Source organism: Oncorhynchus gorbuscha, unplaced genomic scaffold (genome assembly GCF_021184085.1).
Source record: "Oncorhynchus gorbuscha isolate QuinsamMale2020 ecotype Even-year unplaced genomic scaffold, OgorEven_v1.0 Un_scaffold_2873, whole genome shotgun sequence".
Classification (NCBI taxonomy): Eukaryota; Metazoa; Chordata; class Actinopteri; order Salmoniformes; family Salmonidae; genus Oncorhynchus; species Oncorhynchus gorbuscha.
The window spans coordinates 17,708-37,473 of NW_025747268.1; the positions used below are offsets into that span (position 1 = coordinate 17,708).

The following is a 19,766-nucleotide window of genomic DNA, read 5'->3' on the forward strand; positions in this document are numbered from 1 at the left end:
TTATCGGGTATTATCCCTTTGTCATTATCAGGTATTATCCCTTTGTCATTATCGGGTATTATCAGGTATTATCCCTTTGTCATTATCAGGTATTATCCCTTTGTCATTATCGGGTATTATCGGGTATTATCCCTTTGTCATTATCAGGTATTATCGGCTATTATCCCTTTGTCATTATCGGGTATTATCGGGTATTATCCCTTTGTCATTATCGGGTATTATCCCTTTGTCATTATCGGGTATTATCCCTTTGTCATTATCGGGCATTATCCCTTTGTCATTATCGGGTATTATCCCTTTGTCATTATCGGGTATTATCAGGTATTATCCCTTTGTCATTATCGGGCATGATCCCTTTGTCATTATCGGGTATTAGCAGGTATTATCCCTTAGTCATTATCGGGCATTATCCATTTGTCATTATCAGGCATTATCCCTTTGTCGTTATCGGGCATTATCCCTTTGCCATTATCAGGTATTATCTGGTCTTATCCCTTTGTCATTATCGGGTATTATCGGGTATTATCCCTTTGTCATTATTGGGCATTATCCCTTTGTCATTATCGGGTATTGTGGTGTAGATTGAAATTTAGGAAAAGACTAACATAACAAAATGTGTAAAAAGTCAAGGGGTCTGAATACTTTCCAAATCCGCTGTCTATGCAATTTACGGAGCAGACACTTTTGTCAGTCCACACATTTTGGTATGTGATCCCAGTGGGAATCGAACCCATATCTCTGGTGTTGCTGGTTCCATTCTCTTATGAACTGAGCCACGTACAGGACCAGTAAAAGTACAATAAAATACTAGAAATTTGCCATTCAAATGAGTGTACGATTCTCCTTCAGGCCAAAAGGTGCATGAACAATGGGGATGTTTACTGTGATTTGGATGAGATCCTATGGACAAATGCTCAAGCCCCTGCTTGATGCAAACTAGAGCTAAACATTACGTTATTGTCATTTCTTTAAATTCTGATTACATTGTGGACAAATCTCTTCAATTATCACAGATAAAAAAAGATAGAAATTTGATGTTCAGTTAATTTTACTGGGAATTGTATTGTCTAATGTTACAACAGTGTAATGTACTGCATACTACACTCAAAGGGGAAGTTTGAACATTAATTTGAAATTTTTGTTGGCATAACCGATTGTTAAAAGACTAAATTGAGAAGATATCATTGTGTTGTGTTTTGGTGAATAAGTCAATGTTCTCATTATATTTCACAATAAACCAACAGTATATTTTGGATCAATGTTTGTATGGTGAAATATGTCTACAAACAAATGAATGCAGATTTGTAAAATATTTTTAACTCAATTTCCAATTTCGTGATAACCAACCGCTGCAACTCCCCAACCAGGGGAGGGGGTAGCAACCGCTGCAACTCCTAATCACTGCAACTCCCAACCAGCTAGGGAGAGGAGGAGGTGGAGTCAGGGGTGAGGAATGGTGGGGGGGGTAGCAGAGTGAGGTATGGTGGGGGTTAAGGGTGAGTATGGTGGGGGTAGCAGGGTGAGGAATGGTGGGGGGGTGTAGCAGGGTGAGGAATGGTGGGGGGTAGCAGAGTGAGGAATGGTGGGGGGTAGCAGAGTGAGGTATGGTGGGGGGGGGTAGCAGAGTGAGGTATGGTGGGGGTAGCAGGGTGAGGTATGGTGGGGGGTAGCAGAGTGAGGTATGGTGGGGGTAGCAGGGTGAGGTATGGTGGGGGTAGCAGGGTGAGGTATGGTGGGGGTAGCAGGGTGAGGTATGGTGGGGGGTAGCAGGGTGAGGTATCTTGGGGGGGTAGCAGGGTGAGGTATCTTGGGGGTAGCAGGGTGAGGTATCTTGGGGGTAGCAGGGTGAGGTATCTTGGGGGGTAGCAGGGTGAGGTATCTTGGGGGGGTAGCAGGGTGAGGTATGGTGGGGGGTAGCAGGGTTGGCTGGGCTCCCTGCCTGTGCCATTAAACCTCTACAACTCATCCAGAACGCCGCAGCCCGTCTGGTGTTCAACCTTCCCAAGTTCTCTCACGTCACCCCGCTCCTCCGCTCTCTCCACTGGCTTCCAGTTGAAGCTCGCATCCGCTACAAGACCATGGTGCTTGCCTACGGAGCTGTGAGGGAACGGCACCTCAGTACCTCCAGGCTCTGATCAGGGCCTACACCCAAACAAGGGCACTGCGTTCATCCACCTCTGGCCTGCTCGCCTCCCTACCACTGAGGAAGTACAGTTCCCGCTCAGCCCAGTCAAAACTGTTCGCTGCTCTGGCCCCCAATGGTGGAACAAACTCCCTCACGACGTCAGGACAGCGGAGTCAATCACCACCTTCCGGAGACACCTGAAACCCCACCTCTTTAAGGAATACCTAGGATAGGATAAGTAATCCTTCTCACCCCCCTTTAAGATTTAGATGCACTATTGTAAAGTGACTGTTCCACTGGATGACATAAGGTGAATGCACCAATTTGTAAGTCGCTCTGGATAAGAGCGTCTGCTAAATGACTTAAATGTAAATGTAAATGTGAGGTATAGTGGGGGTAGCAGGGAGAGGTATGGTGGGGGTAGCAGGGTGAGGGTATGGTGGGGGTAGCAGGGTGAGGTATAGTGGGGGTAGCAGGGTGAGGTATGGTGGGGGTAGCAGGGTGAGGTATGGTGGGGGTAGCAGGGTGAGGTATGGTGGGGGTAGCAGAGTGAGGTATGGTGGGGGGTAGCAGGGTGAGGTATGGTGGGGGTAGCAGAGTGAGTGTATGGTGGGGGTAGCAGGGTGAGGTATGGTGGGGGGGTAGCAGGGTGAGATATAGTGGGGGTAGCAGGGTGAGGTATGGTGGGGGGTAGCAGGGTGAGGTATGGTGGGGGTAGCAGGGTGAGGCATAGTGGGGGTAGCAGGGTGAGGTATAGTGGGGGTAGCAGGGTGAGGTATGGTGGGGGGTAGCAGGGTGAGGTATGGTGGGGGGTAGCAGGTGAGGTATAGTGGGGGTAGCAGGGGTGAGGTACGGTGGAGGTAGCAGGGTGAGGTATAGTGGGGGTAGCAGGGTGAGGTACGGAGAGGGGGGTAGCAGGGTGAGGTATGGTGGGGGTGTACCAGGGTGAGTTATCTTGGGGGGTAGCAGGGTGAGGTATCTTGGGGGGTAGCAGGGTGAGTTATCTTGGGGGTAGCAGGGTGATGTATCTTGGGGGGTAGCAGGGTGAGTATGGTGGGGGGGTAGCAGGGTGAGGTATCTTGGGGGATAGCAGGGTGAGTTATCTTGCGGGGGTAGCAGGGTGAGTTATCTTGGGGGGTAGCAGGGTGAGGTATGGTGGGGGGTAGCAGGGTGAGTTATGATGGGGGTAGCAGGGTGAGGTATCTTGGGGGGTAGCAGGGTGAGCTATGGTGGGGGTAGCAGGGTGAGTTATGGTGGGGGGTAGCAGGGTGAGGTATCTTGGGGGTAGCAGGGTGAGGTATCTTGGGGGGTAGCAGGGTGAGTTATCTTGGGGGTAGCAGGGTGTGGTATCTTGGGGGGTAGCAGGGTGAGGTACGGTGGGGGTAGCAGGGTGTGGTATAGTGGGGGGTAGCAGGGTGTGGTATAGTGGGGGGGTAGCAGGGTGAGGTGTATGGTGGGGGGTACCAGGGTGAGTTATCTTGGGGGGTAGCAGGCTGAGGTATCTTGGGGGGTAGCAGGGTGAGGTATGGTGGGGGGGTAGCAGGGTGAGTTATCTTGGGGGGTAGCAGGGTGAGTTATCTTGGGGGGTACCAGGGTGAGTTATCTTGGGGGTAGCAGGGTGAGATATGGTGAGGGGTAGCAGGGTGTGGTATGGTGGGGGGTAGCAGGGTGAGGTATGGTGGGGGTAGCAGGGTGAGTTATCTTGGGGGGGTACCAGGGTGAGTTATCTTGGGGGGGTAGCAGGGTGAAGTAATGGTGGGGGGGTACCAGGGTGAGTTATCATGGGGGTAGCAGGGTGAGGTATCTTGGGGGGTAGCAGGGTGAGTTATCTTGGGGGTAGCAGGGTGAGGTATCTTGGGGGGCGTAGCAGGGTGAGGTATGGTGGGGGGTAGCAGGGTGAGGTATCTTGGGGGGTAGCAGGGTGAGTTATCTTGGGGGGTAGCAGGGTGAGGTATGGTGAGGGGTAGCAGGGTGAGGTATGGTGGGGGTAGCATGGTGAGGTATGGTGGGGGTAGCAGGGTGAGGTGTGGTGAGAGGTAGCAGGGTGAGGTATGGTGGGGGGGGGGAGTAGCAGGGTGAGGTATCTTGGAGGGGTAGCAGAGTGAGGTATCTTGGGGGGTAGCAGGGTGAGGTATGGTGGGGGTTAGCAGGGTGAGGTATCTTGGGGGTACCAGGGTGAGTTATCTTGGGGGATAGCAGGGTGAGTTATCTTATGGGGGTAGCAGGGTGAGTTATCTTGGGGGGGATAGCAGGGTGAGGTATCTTGGGGGTAGCAGGGTGAGGTATGGTGGGGTAGCAGGGTGAGTTATCATGGGGGGGTAGCAGGGTGAGGTATCTTGGGGGGTAGCAGGGTGAGTTATCTTGGGGGTAGCAGGGTGAGGTATCTTGGGGGGTAGCAGGGTGAGGTATGGTGGGGGGGTAGCAGGGTGAGGTATCTTGGGGGTAGCAGGGTGAGTTATCTTGGGGGGGTAGCAGGGTGAGGTATGGTGAGGGGTAGCAGGGTGAGGTATGGTGGGGGGTAGCATGGTGAGGTATGGTGGGGGTAGCAGGGTGAGGTGTGGTGAGAGGTAGCAGGGTGAGGTATGGTGGGGGGTAGCAGGGTGAGGTATCTTGGAGGGGTAGCAGAGTGAGGTATCTTGGGGGTAGCAGGGTGAAGTAATGGTGGGGGGTACCAGGGTGAGTTATCATGGGGGTAGCAGGGTGAGGTATCTTGGGGGGTAGCAGGGTGAGTTATCTTGGGGGGTAGCAGGGTGAGGTATCTTGGGGGGTAGCAGGGTGAGGTATGGTGGGGGTAGCAGGGTGAGGTATCTTGGGGGTAGCAGGGTGAGTTATCTTGGGGGGTAGCAGGGTGAGGTATGGTGAGGGGTAGCAGGGTGAGGTATGGTGGGGGTAGCATGGTGAGGTATGGTGGGGGTAGCAGGGTGAGGTGTGGTGAGAGGTAGCAGGGTGAGGTATGGTGGGGGGTAGCAGGGGTGAGGTATCTTGGAGGGGTAGCAGAGTGAGGTATCTTGGGGGTAGCAGGGTGAGGTATGGTGGGGGTTAGCAGGGTGAGGTATCTTGGGGGGGTACCAGGGTGAGTTATCTTGGGGGATAGCAGGGTGAGTTATCTTATGGGGGTAGCAGGGTGAGTTATCTTGGGGGGGGGATAGCAGGGTGAGGTATCTTGGGGGTAGCAGGGTGAGGTATGGTGGGGTAGCAGGGTGAGTTATCTTGGGGGGTAGCAGGGTGAGTAATCTTGGGGGTAGCAGGGTGAGTTATCTTGGGGGTAGCAGGGTGAGGTATCTTGGGGGTAGCAGGGTGAGTTATCTTGGGGGTAGCAGGGTGAGTTATCTTGGGGGTAGCAGGGTGAGTTATCTTGGGGGTAGCAGGGTGAGTTATCTTGGGGGGTAGCAGGGTGAGTTATCTTGGGGGTAGCAGGGTGAGGTATGGTGGGGTAGCAGGGTGAGTTATCTTGGGGGGTAGCAGGGTGAGGTATGGTGGGGGGGTAGCAGGGTGAGGTATCTTGGGGGGTAGCAGGGTGAGGTATCTTGGGGGGTAGCAGGGTGAGGTATGGTGGGGGTACCAGGGTGAGTTATCTTGGGGGGTAGCAGGGTGAGTTATCTTGGGGGGTAGCAGGGTGAGGTATGGTGGGGGGTATCAGGGTGAGTTATCTTGGGGGGTAGCAGGGTGAGGTATGGTGGGGGTAGCAGGGTGAGGTATGGTGGGGTAGCAGGGTGAGTTATCTTGGGGGTAGCAGGGTGAGGTATGGTGGGGGTACCAGGGTGAGTTATCTTGGGGGGTAGCAGGGTGAGTTATCTTGGGGGTTAGCAGGGTGAGGTATCTTGGGGGGTAGCAGGGTGAGTTATCTTGGGGGGGTAGCAGGGTGAGGTATGGTGGGAGGTAGCAGGGTGAGGTATGGTGGGGGGTTAGCATAACTCACCCTGTCTCTGTGCACAGAGTGAAGTTTATACAGAAATGCTTTGTCGAGATCGATGTGGAAGAACTTGACTGGCTCTGACCTCAACTCAACAAGAAAGGCCTCATTGCCCGACCTCACTAATACTCTTCTGGCTGAATAATAAACAGCAATGTTCTAACAACTAGTGGAAAGCCTTCCCAGAAGAGTGGAGGCTGTTATAGCAGCAATGTTATAACAACTAGTGGAAAGCCTTCCCAGAAGAGTGGAGGCTATTATAGCAGCAATGTTCCTACATCTAGTGGAAAGCCTTCCCAGAAGAGTGGAGGCTGTTATAGCAGCAATGTTCTAACAACTAGTGGAAAGCCTTCCCAGAAGAGTGGAGGCTATTATAGCAGCAATGTTCTAACAACTAGTGGAAAGCCTTCCCAGAAGAGTGGAGGCTATTATAGCAGCAATGTTCCTACATCTAGTGGAAAGCCTTCCCAGAAGAGTGGAGACTGTTATAGCAGCAATGTTCCTACATCTAGTGGAAAGCCTTCCCAGAAGAGTGGAGGTTGTTATAGCAGCAATGTTCCTACATCTAGTGGAAAGCCTTACCAGAAGAGTGGAGGTTGTTATAGCAGCAATGTTCTAACAACTAGTGGAAAGCCTTCCCAGAAGAGTGGAGGTTGTTATCATAGCAAAGGGTGGTCCTTCTCCATTTTAATGAGCATGATTCTGGAATGAGATGTTGGACAAGCAGGTGTCCACATACTTTTGGCCATATGGTGAATCTGACTCTATGAATGTGTTTGTGGATAATCTAACTGTGTGTGTGTGTGTGTGTGTGCGTGTTTGTGCGTGTTTGTGTGTGTGTGTTTGTGTGTGTGTGTGCGTTTGTGTGTGTGTGTGTGCGTGTTTGTGTTTGTGTGTGTGTGTGTGCGTGTGTGTGTGTGTGTTTGTGTGCGTGTGTGTGTGTGTTTGTGTGTGCGTTTGTGTGTGTGTGTGCGTGTTTGTGTTTGTGTGTGTGTGTGCGTGTGTGTGTGTGTGTGTGTGTGTGTGTGTGTGTGTGTGTGTGTGTGTGTGTGTGTGTGTGTGTGTGTGTGTGTGTGTGTGTGTGTGTGTGTGTGTGTGTGTGTGTGTGTGTGTGTGTGTGTGTGTGTGAGAGTGTTTGCAGGATGGGCCTGGACGCTCTGGTAGAGTCATATGGGTTCTGGCGTCCTTCTCTCAGAAGCCTGATGTTTGAAGACATCCCTGGAATGAAACAAGGTGACAAAGTTTCTGTTAGAAGTAGAAGTTTGTTATGTTATTGTTACAACAGCTTTCTGAGTTAATGTTGATGTCAATAATGATACTGGTGTCTCTAACCCCTGTCTGTCTGTCTATAATGATACTGGTGTCTCTAACCCCTGTCTGTCTGTCTATAATGATACTGGTGTCTCTAACCCCTGTCTGTCTATAATGATACTGGTGTCTCTAACCCCTGTCTATAATGATACTGGTGTCTCTAACCCCTGTCTATAATGATACTGGTGTCTCTAACCCCTGTCTGTCTATAATGATACTGGTGTCTCTAACCCCTGTCTGTCTATAATGATACTGGTGTCTCTAACCCCTGTCTGTCTGTCTATAATGATACTGGTGTCTCTAACCCCTGTCTGTCTGTCTATAATGATACTGGTGTCTCTAACCCCTGTCTGTCTATAATGATACTGGTGTCTCTAACCCCCTGTCTGTCTATAATGATACTGGTGTCTCCAACCCCCTGTCTGTCTATAATGATACTGGTGTCTCTAACCCCTGTCTGTCTGTCTATAATGATACTGGTGTCTCTAACCCCTGTCTGTCTGTCTATAATGATACTGGTGTCTCTAACCCCTGTCTGTCTATAATGATACTGGTGTCTCTAACCCCTGTCTGTCTATAATGATACTGGTGTCTCTAACCCCTGTCTGTCTATAATGATACTGGTGTCTCTAACCCCTGTCTGTCTATAATGATACTGGTGTCTCTAACCCCCTGTCTGTCTATAATGATACTGGTGTCTCTAACCCGTCTGTCTATAATGATACTGGTGTCTCTAACCCCTGTCTATAATGATACTGGTGTCTCTAACCCCTGTCTATAATGATACTGGTGTCTCTAACCCCCTGTCTGTCTATAATGATACTGGTGTCTCTAACCCCTGTCTATATTAATATTATATTATATAATGATACTGGTGTCTCTAACCCCTGTCTATAATGATACTGGTGTCTCTAACCCCTGTCTGTCTATAATGATACTGGTGTCTCTAACCCCTGTCTGTCTATAATGATACTGGTGTCTCTAACCCCTGTCTGTCTATAATGATACTGGTGTCTCTAACCCCTGTCTGTCTATAATGATACTGGTGTCTCTAACCCCTGTCTGTCTGTCTATAATGATACTGGTGTCTCTAACCCCTGTCTGTCTGTCTATAATGATACTGGTGTCTCTAACCCCTGTCTGTCTATAATAATACTGGTGTCTCTAACCCCTGTCTGTCTATAATGATACTGGTGTCTCTAACCCCTGTCTGTCTGTCTATAATGATACTGGTGTCTCTAACCCCTGTCTGTCTATAATGATACTGGTGTCTCTAACCCCTGTCTGTCTATAATGATACTGGTGTCTCTAACCCCTGTCTGTCTGTCTATAATGATACTGGTGTCTCTAACCCCTGTCTGTCTGTCTATAATGATACTGGTGTCTCTAACCCCTGTCTGTCTATAATGATACTGGTGTCTCTAACCCCCTGTCTGTCTATAATGATACTGGTGTCTCCAACCCCCTGTCTGTCTATAATGATACTGGTGTCTCTAACCCCTGTCTGTCTATAATGATACTGGTGTCTCTAACCCCTGTCTGTCTATAATGATACTGGTGTCTCTAACCCCTGTCTGTCTATAATGATACTGGTGTCTCTAACCCCTGTCTGTCTATAATGATACTGGTGTCTCTAACCCCTGTCTGTCTATAATGATACTGGTGTCTCTAACCCCCTGTCTGTCTATAATGATACTGGTGTCTCTAACCCGTCTGTCTATAATGATACTGGTGTCTCTAACCCCTGTCTATAATGATACTGGTGTCTCTAACCCCTGTCTATAATGATACTGGTGTCTCTAACCCCCTGTCTGTCTATAATGATACTGGTGTCTCTAACCCCTGTCTATAATGATACTGGTGTCTCTAACCCCTGTCTATAATGATACTGGTGTCTCTAACCCCTGTCTGTCTATAATGATACTGGTGTCTCTAACCCCTGTCTGTCTATAATGATACTGGTGTCTCTAACCCCTGTCTGTCTGTCTATAATGATACTGGTGTCTCTAACCCCTGTCTGTCTATAATGATACTGGTGTCTCTAACCCCTGTCTGTCTGTCTATAATGATACTGGTGTCTCTAACCCCTGTCTGTCTATAATGATACTGGTGTCTCTAACCCCTGTCTATAATGATACTGGTGTCTCTAACCCCTGTCTATAATGATACTGGTGTCTCTAACCCCTGTCTATAATGATACTGGTGTCTCTAACCCCTGTCTGTCTATAATGATACTGGTGTCTCTAACCCCTGTCTGTCTATAATGATACTGGTGTCTCTAACCCCTGTCTATAATGATACTGGTGTCTCTAACCCCTGTCTGTCTGTCTATAATGATACTGGTGTCCCTAACCCCTGTCTGTCTATAATGATACTGGTGTCTCTAACCCCTGTCTGTCTATAATGATACTGGTGTCTCTAACCCCCTGTCTATAATGATACTGGTGTCTCTAACCCCTGTCTGTCTATAATCATACTGGTGTCTCTAACCCCTGTCTGTCTATAATGATACTGGTGTCTCTAACCCCTGTCTGTCTATAATGATACTGGTGTCTCTAACCCCCTGTCTGTCTATAATGATACTGGTGTCTCTAACCCCTGTCTGTCTATAATGATACTGGTGTCTCTAACCCCTGTCTGTCTATAATGATACTGGTGTCTCTAACCCCTGTCTGTCTATAATGATACTGGTGTCTCTAACCCCTGTCTGTCTATAATGATACTGGTGTCTCTAACCCCTGTCTGTCTGTCTATAATGATACTGGTGTCTCTAACCCCTGTCTGTCTGTCTATAATGATACTGGTGTCTCTAACCCCTGTCTGTCTGTCTATAATGATACTGGTGTCTCTAACCCCTGTCTGTCTATAATGATACTGGTGTCTCTAACCCCTGTCTGTCTATAATGATACTGGTGTCTCTAACCCCTGTCTGTCTATAATGATACTGGTGTCTCTAACCCCTGTCTGTCTATAATGATACTGGTGTCTCTAACCCCTGTCTATAATGATACTGGTGTCTCTAACCCCTGTCTATAATGATACTGGTGTCTCTAACCCCTGTCTGTCTGTCTATAATGATACTGGTGTCTCTAAACCCTGTCTGTCTATAATGATACTGGTGTCTCTAACCCCTGTCTGTCTATAATGATACTGGTGTCTCTAACCCCCTGTCTGTCTATAATGATACTGGTGTCTCTAACCCCTGTCTGTCTATAATGATACTGGTGTCTCTAACCCCTGTCTGTCTATAATGATACTGGTGTCTCTAACCCCTGTCTGTCTATAATGATACTGGTGTCTCTAACCCCCTGTCTGTCTATAATGATACTGGTGTCTCTAACCCCTGTCTGTCTATAATGATACTGGTGTCTCTAACCCCTGTCTGTCTATAATGATACTGGTGTCTCTAACCCCTGTCTGTCTATAATGATACTGGTGTATCTAACCCATGTCTGTCTATAATGATACTGGTGTCTCTAACCCCTGTCTATAATGATACTGGTGTCTCTAACCCCCTGTCTGTCTATAATGATACTGGTGTCTCTAACCCCTGTCTATAATTATACTGGTATCTCTAACCCCTGTCCGTCTATAATGATACTGGTGTCTCTAACCCCTGTCTGTCTATAATGATACTGGTGTCTCTAACCCCTGTCTGTCTATAATGATACTGGTGTCTCTAACCCCTGTCTATAATGATACTGGTGTCTCTAACCCCTGTCTATAATGATACTGGTGTCTCTAACCCTGTCTATAATGATACTGGTGTCTCTAACCCCTGTCTGTCTATAATGATACTGGTGTCTCTAACCCCTGTCTGTCTATAATGATACTGGTGTCTCTAACCCCTGTCTGTCTATAATGATACTGGTGTCTCTAACCCCTGTCTGTCTATAATGATACTGGTGTCTCTAACCCCTGTCTGTCTATAATGATACTGGTGTCTCTAACCCCTGTCTGTCTATAATGATACTGGTGTCTCTAACCCTGTCTGTCTATAATGATACTGGTGTCTCTAACCCCTGTCTGTCTATAATGATACTGGTGTCTCTAACCCCTGTCTGTCTATAATGATACTGGTGTCTCTAACCCCTGTCTGTCTATAATGATACTGGTGTCTCTAACCCCTGTCTGTCTATAATGATACTGGTGTCTCTAACCCCTGTCTGTCTATAATGATACTGGTGTCTCTAACCCCTGTCTGTCTATAATGATACTGGTGTCTCTAACCCCTGTCTGTCTATAATGATACTGGTGTCTCTAACCCCTGTCTGTCTATAATGATACTGGTGTCTCTAACCCCTGTCTGTCTATAATGATACTGGTGTCTCTAACCCCTGTCTGTCTATAATGATACTGGTGTCTCTAACCCCTGTCTGTCTATAATGATACTGGTGTCTCTAACCCCTGTCTGTCTATAATGATACTGGTGTCTCTAACCCCTGTCTGTCTATAATGATACTGGTGTCTCTAACCCCTGTCTGTCTATAATGATACTGGTGTCTCTAACCCCTGTCTGTCTATAATGATACTGGTGTCTCTAACCCCTGTCTGTCTATAATGATACTGGTGTCTCTAACCCCTGTCTGTCTATAATGATACTGGTGTCTCTAACCCCTGTCTGTCTATAATGATACTGGTGTCTCTAACCCCTGTCTGTCTATAATGATACTGGTGTCTCTAACCCCTGTCTGTCTATAATGATACTGGTGTCTCTAACCCCTGTCTGTCTATAATGATACTGGTGTCTCTAACCCCTGTCTGTCTATAATGATACTGGTGTCTCTAACCCCTGTCTGTCTATAATGATACTGGTGTCTCTAACCCTGTCTGATACTGGTCTATAATGATACTGGTGTCTCTAACCCCTGTCTGTCTATAATGATACTGGTGTCTCTAACCCCTGTCTATAATGATACTGGTGTCTCTAACCCCTGTCTGTCTATAATGATACTGGTGTCTCTAACCCCTGTCTATAATGATACTGGTGTCTCTAACCCCTGTCTATAATGATACTGGTGTCTCTAACCCCTGTCTATAATGATACTGGTGTCTCTAACCCTGTCTGTCTATAATGATCTGTCTAACCCCTATAATGATACTGGTGTCTCTAACCCCTGTCTGTCTATAATGATACTGGTGTCTCTAACCCCTGTCTGTCTATAATGATACTGGTGTCTCTAACCCCTGTCTGTCTGTCTATAATGATACTGGTGTCTCTAACCCCTGTCTGTCTATAATGATACTGGTGTCTCTAACCCCTGTCTGTCTATAATGATACTGGTGTCTCTAACCCCTGTCTATAATGATACTGGTGTCTCTAACCCCTGTCTATAATGATACTGGTGTCTCTAACCCCTGTCTGTCTATAATGATACTGGTGTCTCTAACCCCTGTCTGTCTGGTGTAACCCCTGATAATGATACTGGTGTCTCTAACCCCTGTCTGTCTATAATGATACTGGTGTCTCTAACCCCTGTCTGTCTATAATGATACTGGTGTCTCTAACCCCTGTCTGTCTATAATGATACTGGTGTCTCTAACCCCTGTCTGTCTATAATGATACTGGTGTCTCTAACCCCTGTCTATAATGATACTGGTGTCTCTAACCCCTGTCTGTCTGTCTATAATGATACTGGTGTCTCTAACCCCTGTCTGTCTATAATGATACTGGTGTCTCTAACCCCTGTCTGTCTATAATGATACTGGTGTCTCTAACCCCTGTCTGTCTATAATGATACTGGTGTCTCTAACCCCTGTCTGTCTATAATGATACTGGTGTCTCTAACCCCTGTCTGTCTATAATGATACTGGTGTCTCTAACCCCTGTCTGTCTATAATGATACTGGTGTCTCTAACCCCTGTCTGTCTATAATGATACTGGTGTCTCTAACCCCTGTCTATAATGATACTGGTGTCTCTAACCCCTGTCTATAATGATACTGGTGTCTCTAACCCCTGTCTATAATGATACTGGTGTCTCTAACCCCTGTCTATAATGATACTGTCTATAATGATACTGGTGTCTCTAACCCTGTCTGTCTATAATGATACTGGTGTCTCTAACCCCTGTCTGTCTATAATGATACTGGTGTCTCTAACCCCTGTCTATAATGATACTGGTGTCTCTAACCCCTGTCTGTCTATAATGATACTGGTGTCTCTAACCCCTGTCTATAATGATACTGGTGTCTCTAACCCCTGTCTGTCTATAATGATACTGGTGTCTCTAACCCCTGTCTGTCTATAATGATACTGGTGTCTCTAACCCCTGTCTGTCTATAATGATACTGGTGTCTCTAACCCCTGTCTGTCTATAATGATACTGGTGTCTCTAACCCCCTGTCTATAATGATACTGGTGTCTCTAACCCCTGTCTATAATGATACTGGTGTCTCTAACCCCTGTCTATAATGATACTGGTGTCTCTAACCCCTGTCTATAATGATACTGGTGTCTCTAACCCCTGTCTGTCTATAATGATACTGGTGTCTCTAACCCTGTCTGTCTATAATGATACTGGTGTCTAACCCCTATACCTGGTGTCTGTCTATAATGATACTGGTGTCTCTAACCCCTGTCTGTCTATAATGATACTGGTGTCTCTAACCCCTGTCTGTCTATAATGATACTGGTGTCTCTAACCCCTGTCTGTCTATAATGATACCCTGTCTGTCTATAATGTCTCTAACCCCTGTCTGTCTATAATGATACTGGTGTCTCTAACCCCTGTCTGTCTATAATGATACTGGTGTCTCTAACCCCTGTCTGTCTATAATGATACTGGTGTCTCTAACCCCTGTCTGTCTATAATGATACTGGTGTCTCTAACCCCCTCTATAATGATACTCTAACCCTGTCTGTCTATAATGATACTGGTGTCTCTAACCCCTGTCTGTCTATAATGATACTGGTGTCTCTAACCCCTGTCTGTCTATAATGATACTGGTGTCTCTAACCCCTGTCTGTCTATAATGATACTGGTGTCTCTAACCCCTGTCTGTCTGTCTATAATGATACTGGTGTCTCTAACCCCTGTCTGTCTATAATGATACTGGTGTCTCTAACCCCTGTCTGTCTATAATGATACTGGTGTCTCTAACCCCTGTCTGTCTATAATGATACTGGTGTCTCTAACCCCTGTCTGTCTATAATGATACTGGTGTCTCTAACCCCTCTGTCTGTCTATAATGATACTGGTGTCTATAACCCCTGTCTGTCTATAATGATACTGGTGTCTCTAACCCCTGTCTGTCTGTGTCTATAACCCCTGATACTGGTGTCTCTAACCCCTGTCTGTCTATAATGATACTGGTGTCTCTAACCCCTGTCTGTCTATAATGATACTGGTGTCTCTAACCCCTGTCTGTCTATAATGATACTGGTGTCTCTAACCCCTGTCTGTCTATAATGATACTGGTGTCTCTAACCCCTGTCTGTCTATAATGATACTGGTGTCTCTAACCCCTGTCTGTCTATAATGATACTGGTGTCTCTAACCCCTGTCTGTCTATAATGATACTGGTGTCTCTAACCCCTGTCTGTCTATAATGATACTGGTGTCTCTAACCCCTGTCTGTCTATAATGATACTGGTGTCTCTAACCCCTGTCTGTCTATAATGATACTGGTGTCTCTAACCCCTGTCTATAATGATACTGGTGTCTCTAACCCCTGTCTGTCTATAATGATACTGGTGTCTCTAACCCCTGTCTGTCTATAATGATACTGGTGTCTCTAACCCTGTCTGTCTGTCTATAATGATACTGGTGTCTCTAACCCCTGTCTGTCTATAATGATACTGGTGTCTCTAACCCCTGTCTATAATGATACTGGTGTCTCTAACCCCTGTCTATAATGATACTGGTGTCTCTAACCCCTGTCTATAATGATACTGTCTATATAATGATACTGGTGTCTCTAACCCCTGTCTGTCTGTCTATAATGATACTGGTGTCTCTAACCCCTGTCTGTCTGTCTATAATGATACTGGTGTCTCTAACCCCTGTCTATAATGATACTGGTGTCTCTAACCCCTATAATGATACTGGTGTCTCTAACCCCTGTCTGTCTATAATGATACTGGTGTCTCTAACCCCTGTCTGTCTATAATGATACTGGTGTCTCTAACCCCTGTCTGTCTATAATGATACTGGTGTCTCTAACCCCTGTCTGTCTGTCTATAATGATACTGGTGTCTCTAACCCCTGTCTGTCTGTCTATAATGATACTGGTGTCTCTAACCCCTGTCTGTCTATAATGATACTGGTGTCTCTAACCCCTGTCTATAATGATACTGGTGTCTCTAACCCCTGTCTATAATGATACTGGTGTCTCTAACCCCTGTCTGTCTGTCTGTCTATAATGATACTGGTGTCTCTAACCCCTGTCTGTCTATAATGATACTGGTGTCTCTAACCCCCTGTCTGTCTATAATGATACTGGTGTCTCTAACCCCTGTCTGTCTGTCTATAATGATACTGGTGTCTCTAACCCCTGTCTGTCTGTCTTTAATGATACTGGTGTCTCTAACCCCCGTCTGTCTGTCTATAATGATACTGGTGTCTCTAACCCCTGTCTGTCTATAATGATACTGGTGTCTCTAACCCCTGTCTATAATGATACTGGTGTCTCTAACCCCTGTCTATAATGATACTGGTGTCTCTAACCCCTGTCTGTCTATAATGATACTGGTGTCTCTAACCCCTGTCTGTCTGTCTATAATGATACTGGTGTCTCTAACCCCTGTCTGTCTATAATGATACTGGTGTCTCTAACCCCTGTCTATAATGATACTGGTATCTCTAACCCCTGTCTGTCTATAATGATACTGGTGTCTCTAACCCCTGTCTATAATGATACTGGTGTCTCTAACCCCTGTCTGTCTGTCTGTCTATAATGATACTGGTGTCTCTAACCCCTGTCTGTCTATAATGATACTGGTGTCTCTAACCCCTGTCTGTCTATAATGATACTGGTGTCTCTAACCCCTGTCTGTCTGTCTATAATGATACTGGTGTCTCTAACCCCTGTCTGTCTGTCTTTAATGATACTGGTGTCTCTAACCCCCGTCTGTCTGTCTATAATGATACTGGTGTCTCTAACCCCTGTCTGTCTGTCTATAATGATACTGGTGTCTCTAACCCCTGTCTGTCTATAATGATACTGGTGTCTCTAACCCCTGTCTATAATGATACTGGTGTCTCTAACCCCTGTCTGTCTATAATGATACTGGTGTCTCTAACCCCTGTCTGTCTGTCTATAATGATACTGGTGTCTCTAACCCCTGTCTGTCTATAATGATACTGGTGTCTCTAACCCCTGTCTGTCTATAATGATACTGGTGTCTCTAACCCCTGTCTGTCTGTCTATAATGATACTGGTGTCTCTAACCCCTGTCTGTCTGTCTTTAATGATACTGGTGTCTCTAACCCCCGTCTGTCTGTCTATAATGATACTGGTGTCTCTAACCCCTGTCTGTCTATAATGATACTGGTGTCTCTAACCCCTGTCTATAATGATACTGGTGTCTCTAACCCCTGTCTATAATGATACTGGTGTCTCTAACCCCTGTCTGTCTATAATGATACTGGTGTCTCTAACCCCTGTCTGTCTGTCTATAATGATACTGGTGTCTCTAACCCCTGTCTGTCTATAATGATACTGGTGTCTCTAACCCCTGTCTATAATGATACTGGTATCTCTAACCCCTGTCTGTCTATAATGATACTGGTGTCTCTAACCCCTGTCTATAATGATACTGGTGTCTCTAACCCCTGTCTGTCTGTCTGTCTATAATGATACTGGTGTCTCTAACCCCTGTCTGTCTATAATGATACTGGTGTCTCTAACCCCCTGTCTGTCTATAATGATACTGGTGTCTCTAACCCCTGTCTGTCTGTCTATAATGATACTGGTGTCTCTAACCCCTGTCTGTCTGTCTTTAATGATACTGGTGTCTCTAACCCCCGTCTGTCTGTCTATAATGATACTGGTGTCTCTAACCCCTGTCTGTCTATAATGATACTGGTGTCTCTAACCCCTGTCTATAATGATACTGGTGTCTCTAACCCCTGTCTATAATGATACTGGTGTCTCTAACCCCTGTCTGTCTATAATGATACTGGTGTCTCTAACCCCTGTCTGTCTGTCTATAATGATACTGGTGTCTCTAACCCCTGTCTGTCTATAATGATACTGGTGTCTCTAACCCCTGTCTATAATGATACTGGTGTCTCTAACCCCTGTCTATAATGATACTGGTGTCTCTAACCCCTGTCTATAATGATACTGGTGTCTCTAACCCCTGTCTGTCTGTCTGTCTATAATGATACTGGTGTCTCTAACCCCTGTCTGTCTATAATGATACTGGTGTCTCTAACCCCCTGTCTGTCTATAATGATACTGGTGTCTCTAACCCCTGTCTGTCTGTCTATAATGATACTGGTGTCTCTAACCCCTGTCTGTCTGTCTTTAATGATACTGGTGTCTCTAACCCCCGTCTGTCTGTCTATAATGATACTGGTGTCTCTAACCCCTGTCTGTCTATAATGATACTGGTGTCTCTAACCCTGTCTATAATGATACTGGTGTCTCTAACCCCTGTCTATAATGATACTGGTGTCTCTAACCCCTGTCTGTCTATAATGATACTGGTGTCTCTAACCCCTGTCTGTCTGTCTATAATGATACTGGTGTCTCTAACCCCTGTCTGTCTGTCTATAATGATACTGGTGTCTCTAACCCCTGTCTGTCTATAATGATACTGGTGTCTCTAACCCCTGTCTATAATGATACTGGTGTCTCTAACCCCTGTCTATAATGATACTGGTGTCTCTAACCCCTGTCTGTCTATAATGATACTGGTGTCTCTAACCCCTGTCTGTCTATAATGATACTGGTGTCTCTAACCCCTGTCTGTCTATAATGATACTGGTGTCTCTAACCCCTGTCTGTCTATAATGATACTGGTGTCTCTAACCCCTGTCTGTCTATAATGATACTGGTGTCTCTAACCCCTGTCTGTCTATAATGATACTGGTGTCTCTAACCCCTGTCTGTCTATAATGATACTGGTGTCTCTAACCCCTGTCTGTCTATAATGATACTGGTGTCTCTAACCCCTGTCTATAATGATACTGGTGTCTCTAACCCCTGTCTGTCTATAATGATACTGGTGTCTCTAACCCCTGTCTGTCTATAATGATACTGGTGTCTCTAACCCCTGTCTGTCTATAATGATACTGGTGTCTCTAACCCCTGTCTGTCTATAATGATACTGGTGTCTCTAACCCCTGTCTGTCTATAATGATACTGGTGTCTCTAATCCCTGTCTGTCTATAATGATACTGGTGTCTCTAACCCCTGTCTGTCTATAATGATACTGGTGTCTCTAACCCCTGTCTGTCTATAATGATACTGGTGTCTCTAACCCCCTGTCTGTCTATAATGATACTGGTGTCTCTAACCCCTGTCTGTCTATAATGATACTGGTGTCTCTAACCCCTGTCTGTCTATAATGATACTGGTGTCTCTAACCCCTGTCTGTCTCCCTGCAGGAGTCCCGGGGTCGCATGGAGTCCCATCTCACCTGCTCTCCTCTTCTCCTTGCTCCTCCCCATTCAAGGTGTGCCCTCATTCTCCCCTGGACGACACCTGCAGCCGACCAACACACCCCCTCCATCACTACGTCAACCCCGCCTCCCCCTTCCCCCTTCCTGTGGTGCGAAGACCGTCAGCATTCTGCTCCATGTCCCCACCCCCCTCTCAGTTTGGCTACCTGCATCCTCTACCACGCCAGGGCTACGGTAGTATCTGCCTCCATTCACCCCACTACGGTCTCTACGGTTACTCCAACCCCCACTAACATCGCAGCCAACCCAGACAAGATGGCGGTTTCTTGTGCTGCTGTGGCCAATCAGAACCCTCTCCTTGGCTCCTCCCCAGTGGAACCCTGACGGACAGTCTGTGCACGCTCAATGGAGACCAGCAGGCCAACTTCCTTTTGACTCTCGGACGCTGGGATTGTCTGTGGGCCCGTCAGGGGAGGGGCTTCATAGGTCACCGCCCACATGACCTGAGACACGCTTCTAAACCCTGACCCCAAGGTTGCTATGGCAACAGGCTGCTGCTCCGTGGAGAGGGTGTGGTGTGGAATCACCAGCCAATGAGGATTGATTACACATCTCACAGACCAATGGGGAGAGAGACAGAGCTGGTTTGTGTTAAAGAGAGAGAAATAGATCCACTGACTAATGGGACAATTTTATTAGCTACCTGTTGTTGTTATTGTTGTTGTTTTTTCTAAGCATCTTATTAAAGGAATAAATGGACTGGGACACTATGAGATACGGAAACATCTGGAGAGGTCTGGTGTGAACAATTCTGGAGACAGGAGTCTGTTATGCACAGAGACAGA

The 19,766-nt window shown here is 46.7% G+C and overlaps 1 protein-coding gene across 1 annotated transcript; it reads left to right on the forward strand.

Annotated features, from left to right (window-relative positions):
* The first annotated feature begins 7,168 nt into the window (after nt 1-7,168).
* On the forward strand, nt 7,169-19,214 carry LOC124026987 (T-box transcription factor TBX18-like). The gene is made up of 2 exons (XM_046339571.1): nt 7,169-7,271; nt 18,907-19,214. Exons 1-2 carry the CDS (start codon nt 7,181-7,183, stop codon nt 19,212-19,214), a joined length of 399 nt encoding a protein of 132 aa, XP_046195527.1. The 5' UTR covers nt 7,169-7,180.
* Nucleotides 19,215-19,766: the final 552 nt, after the last annotated feature.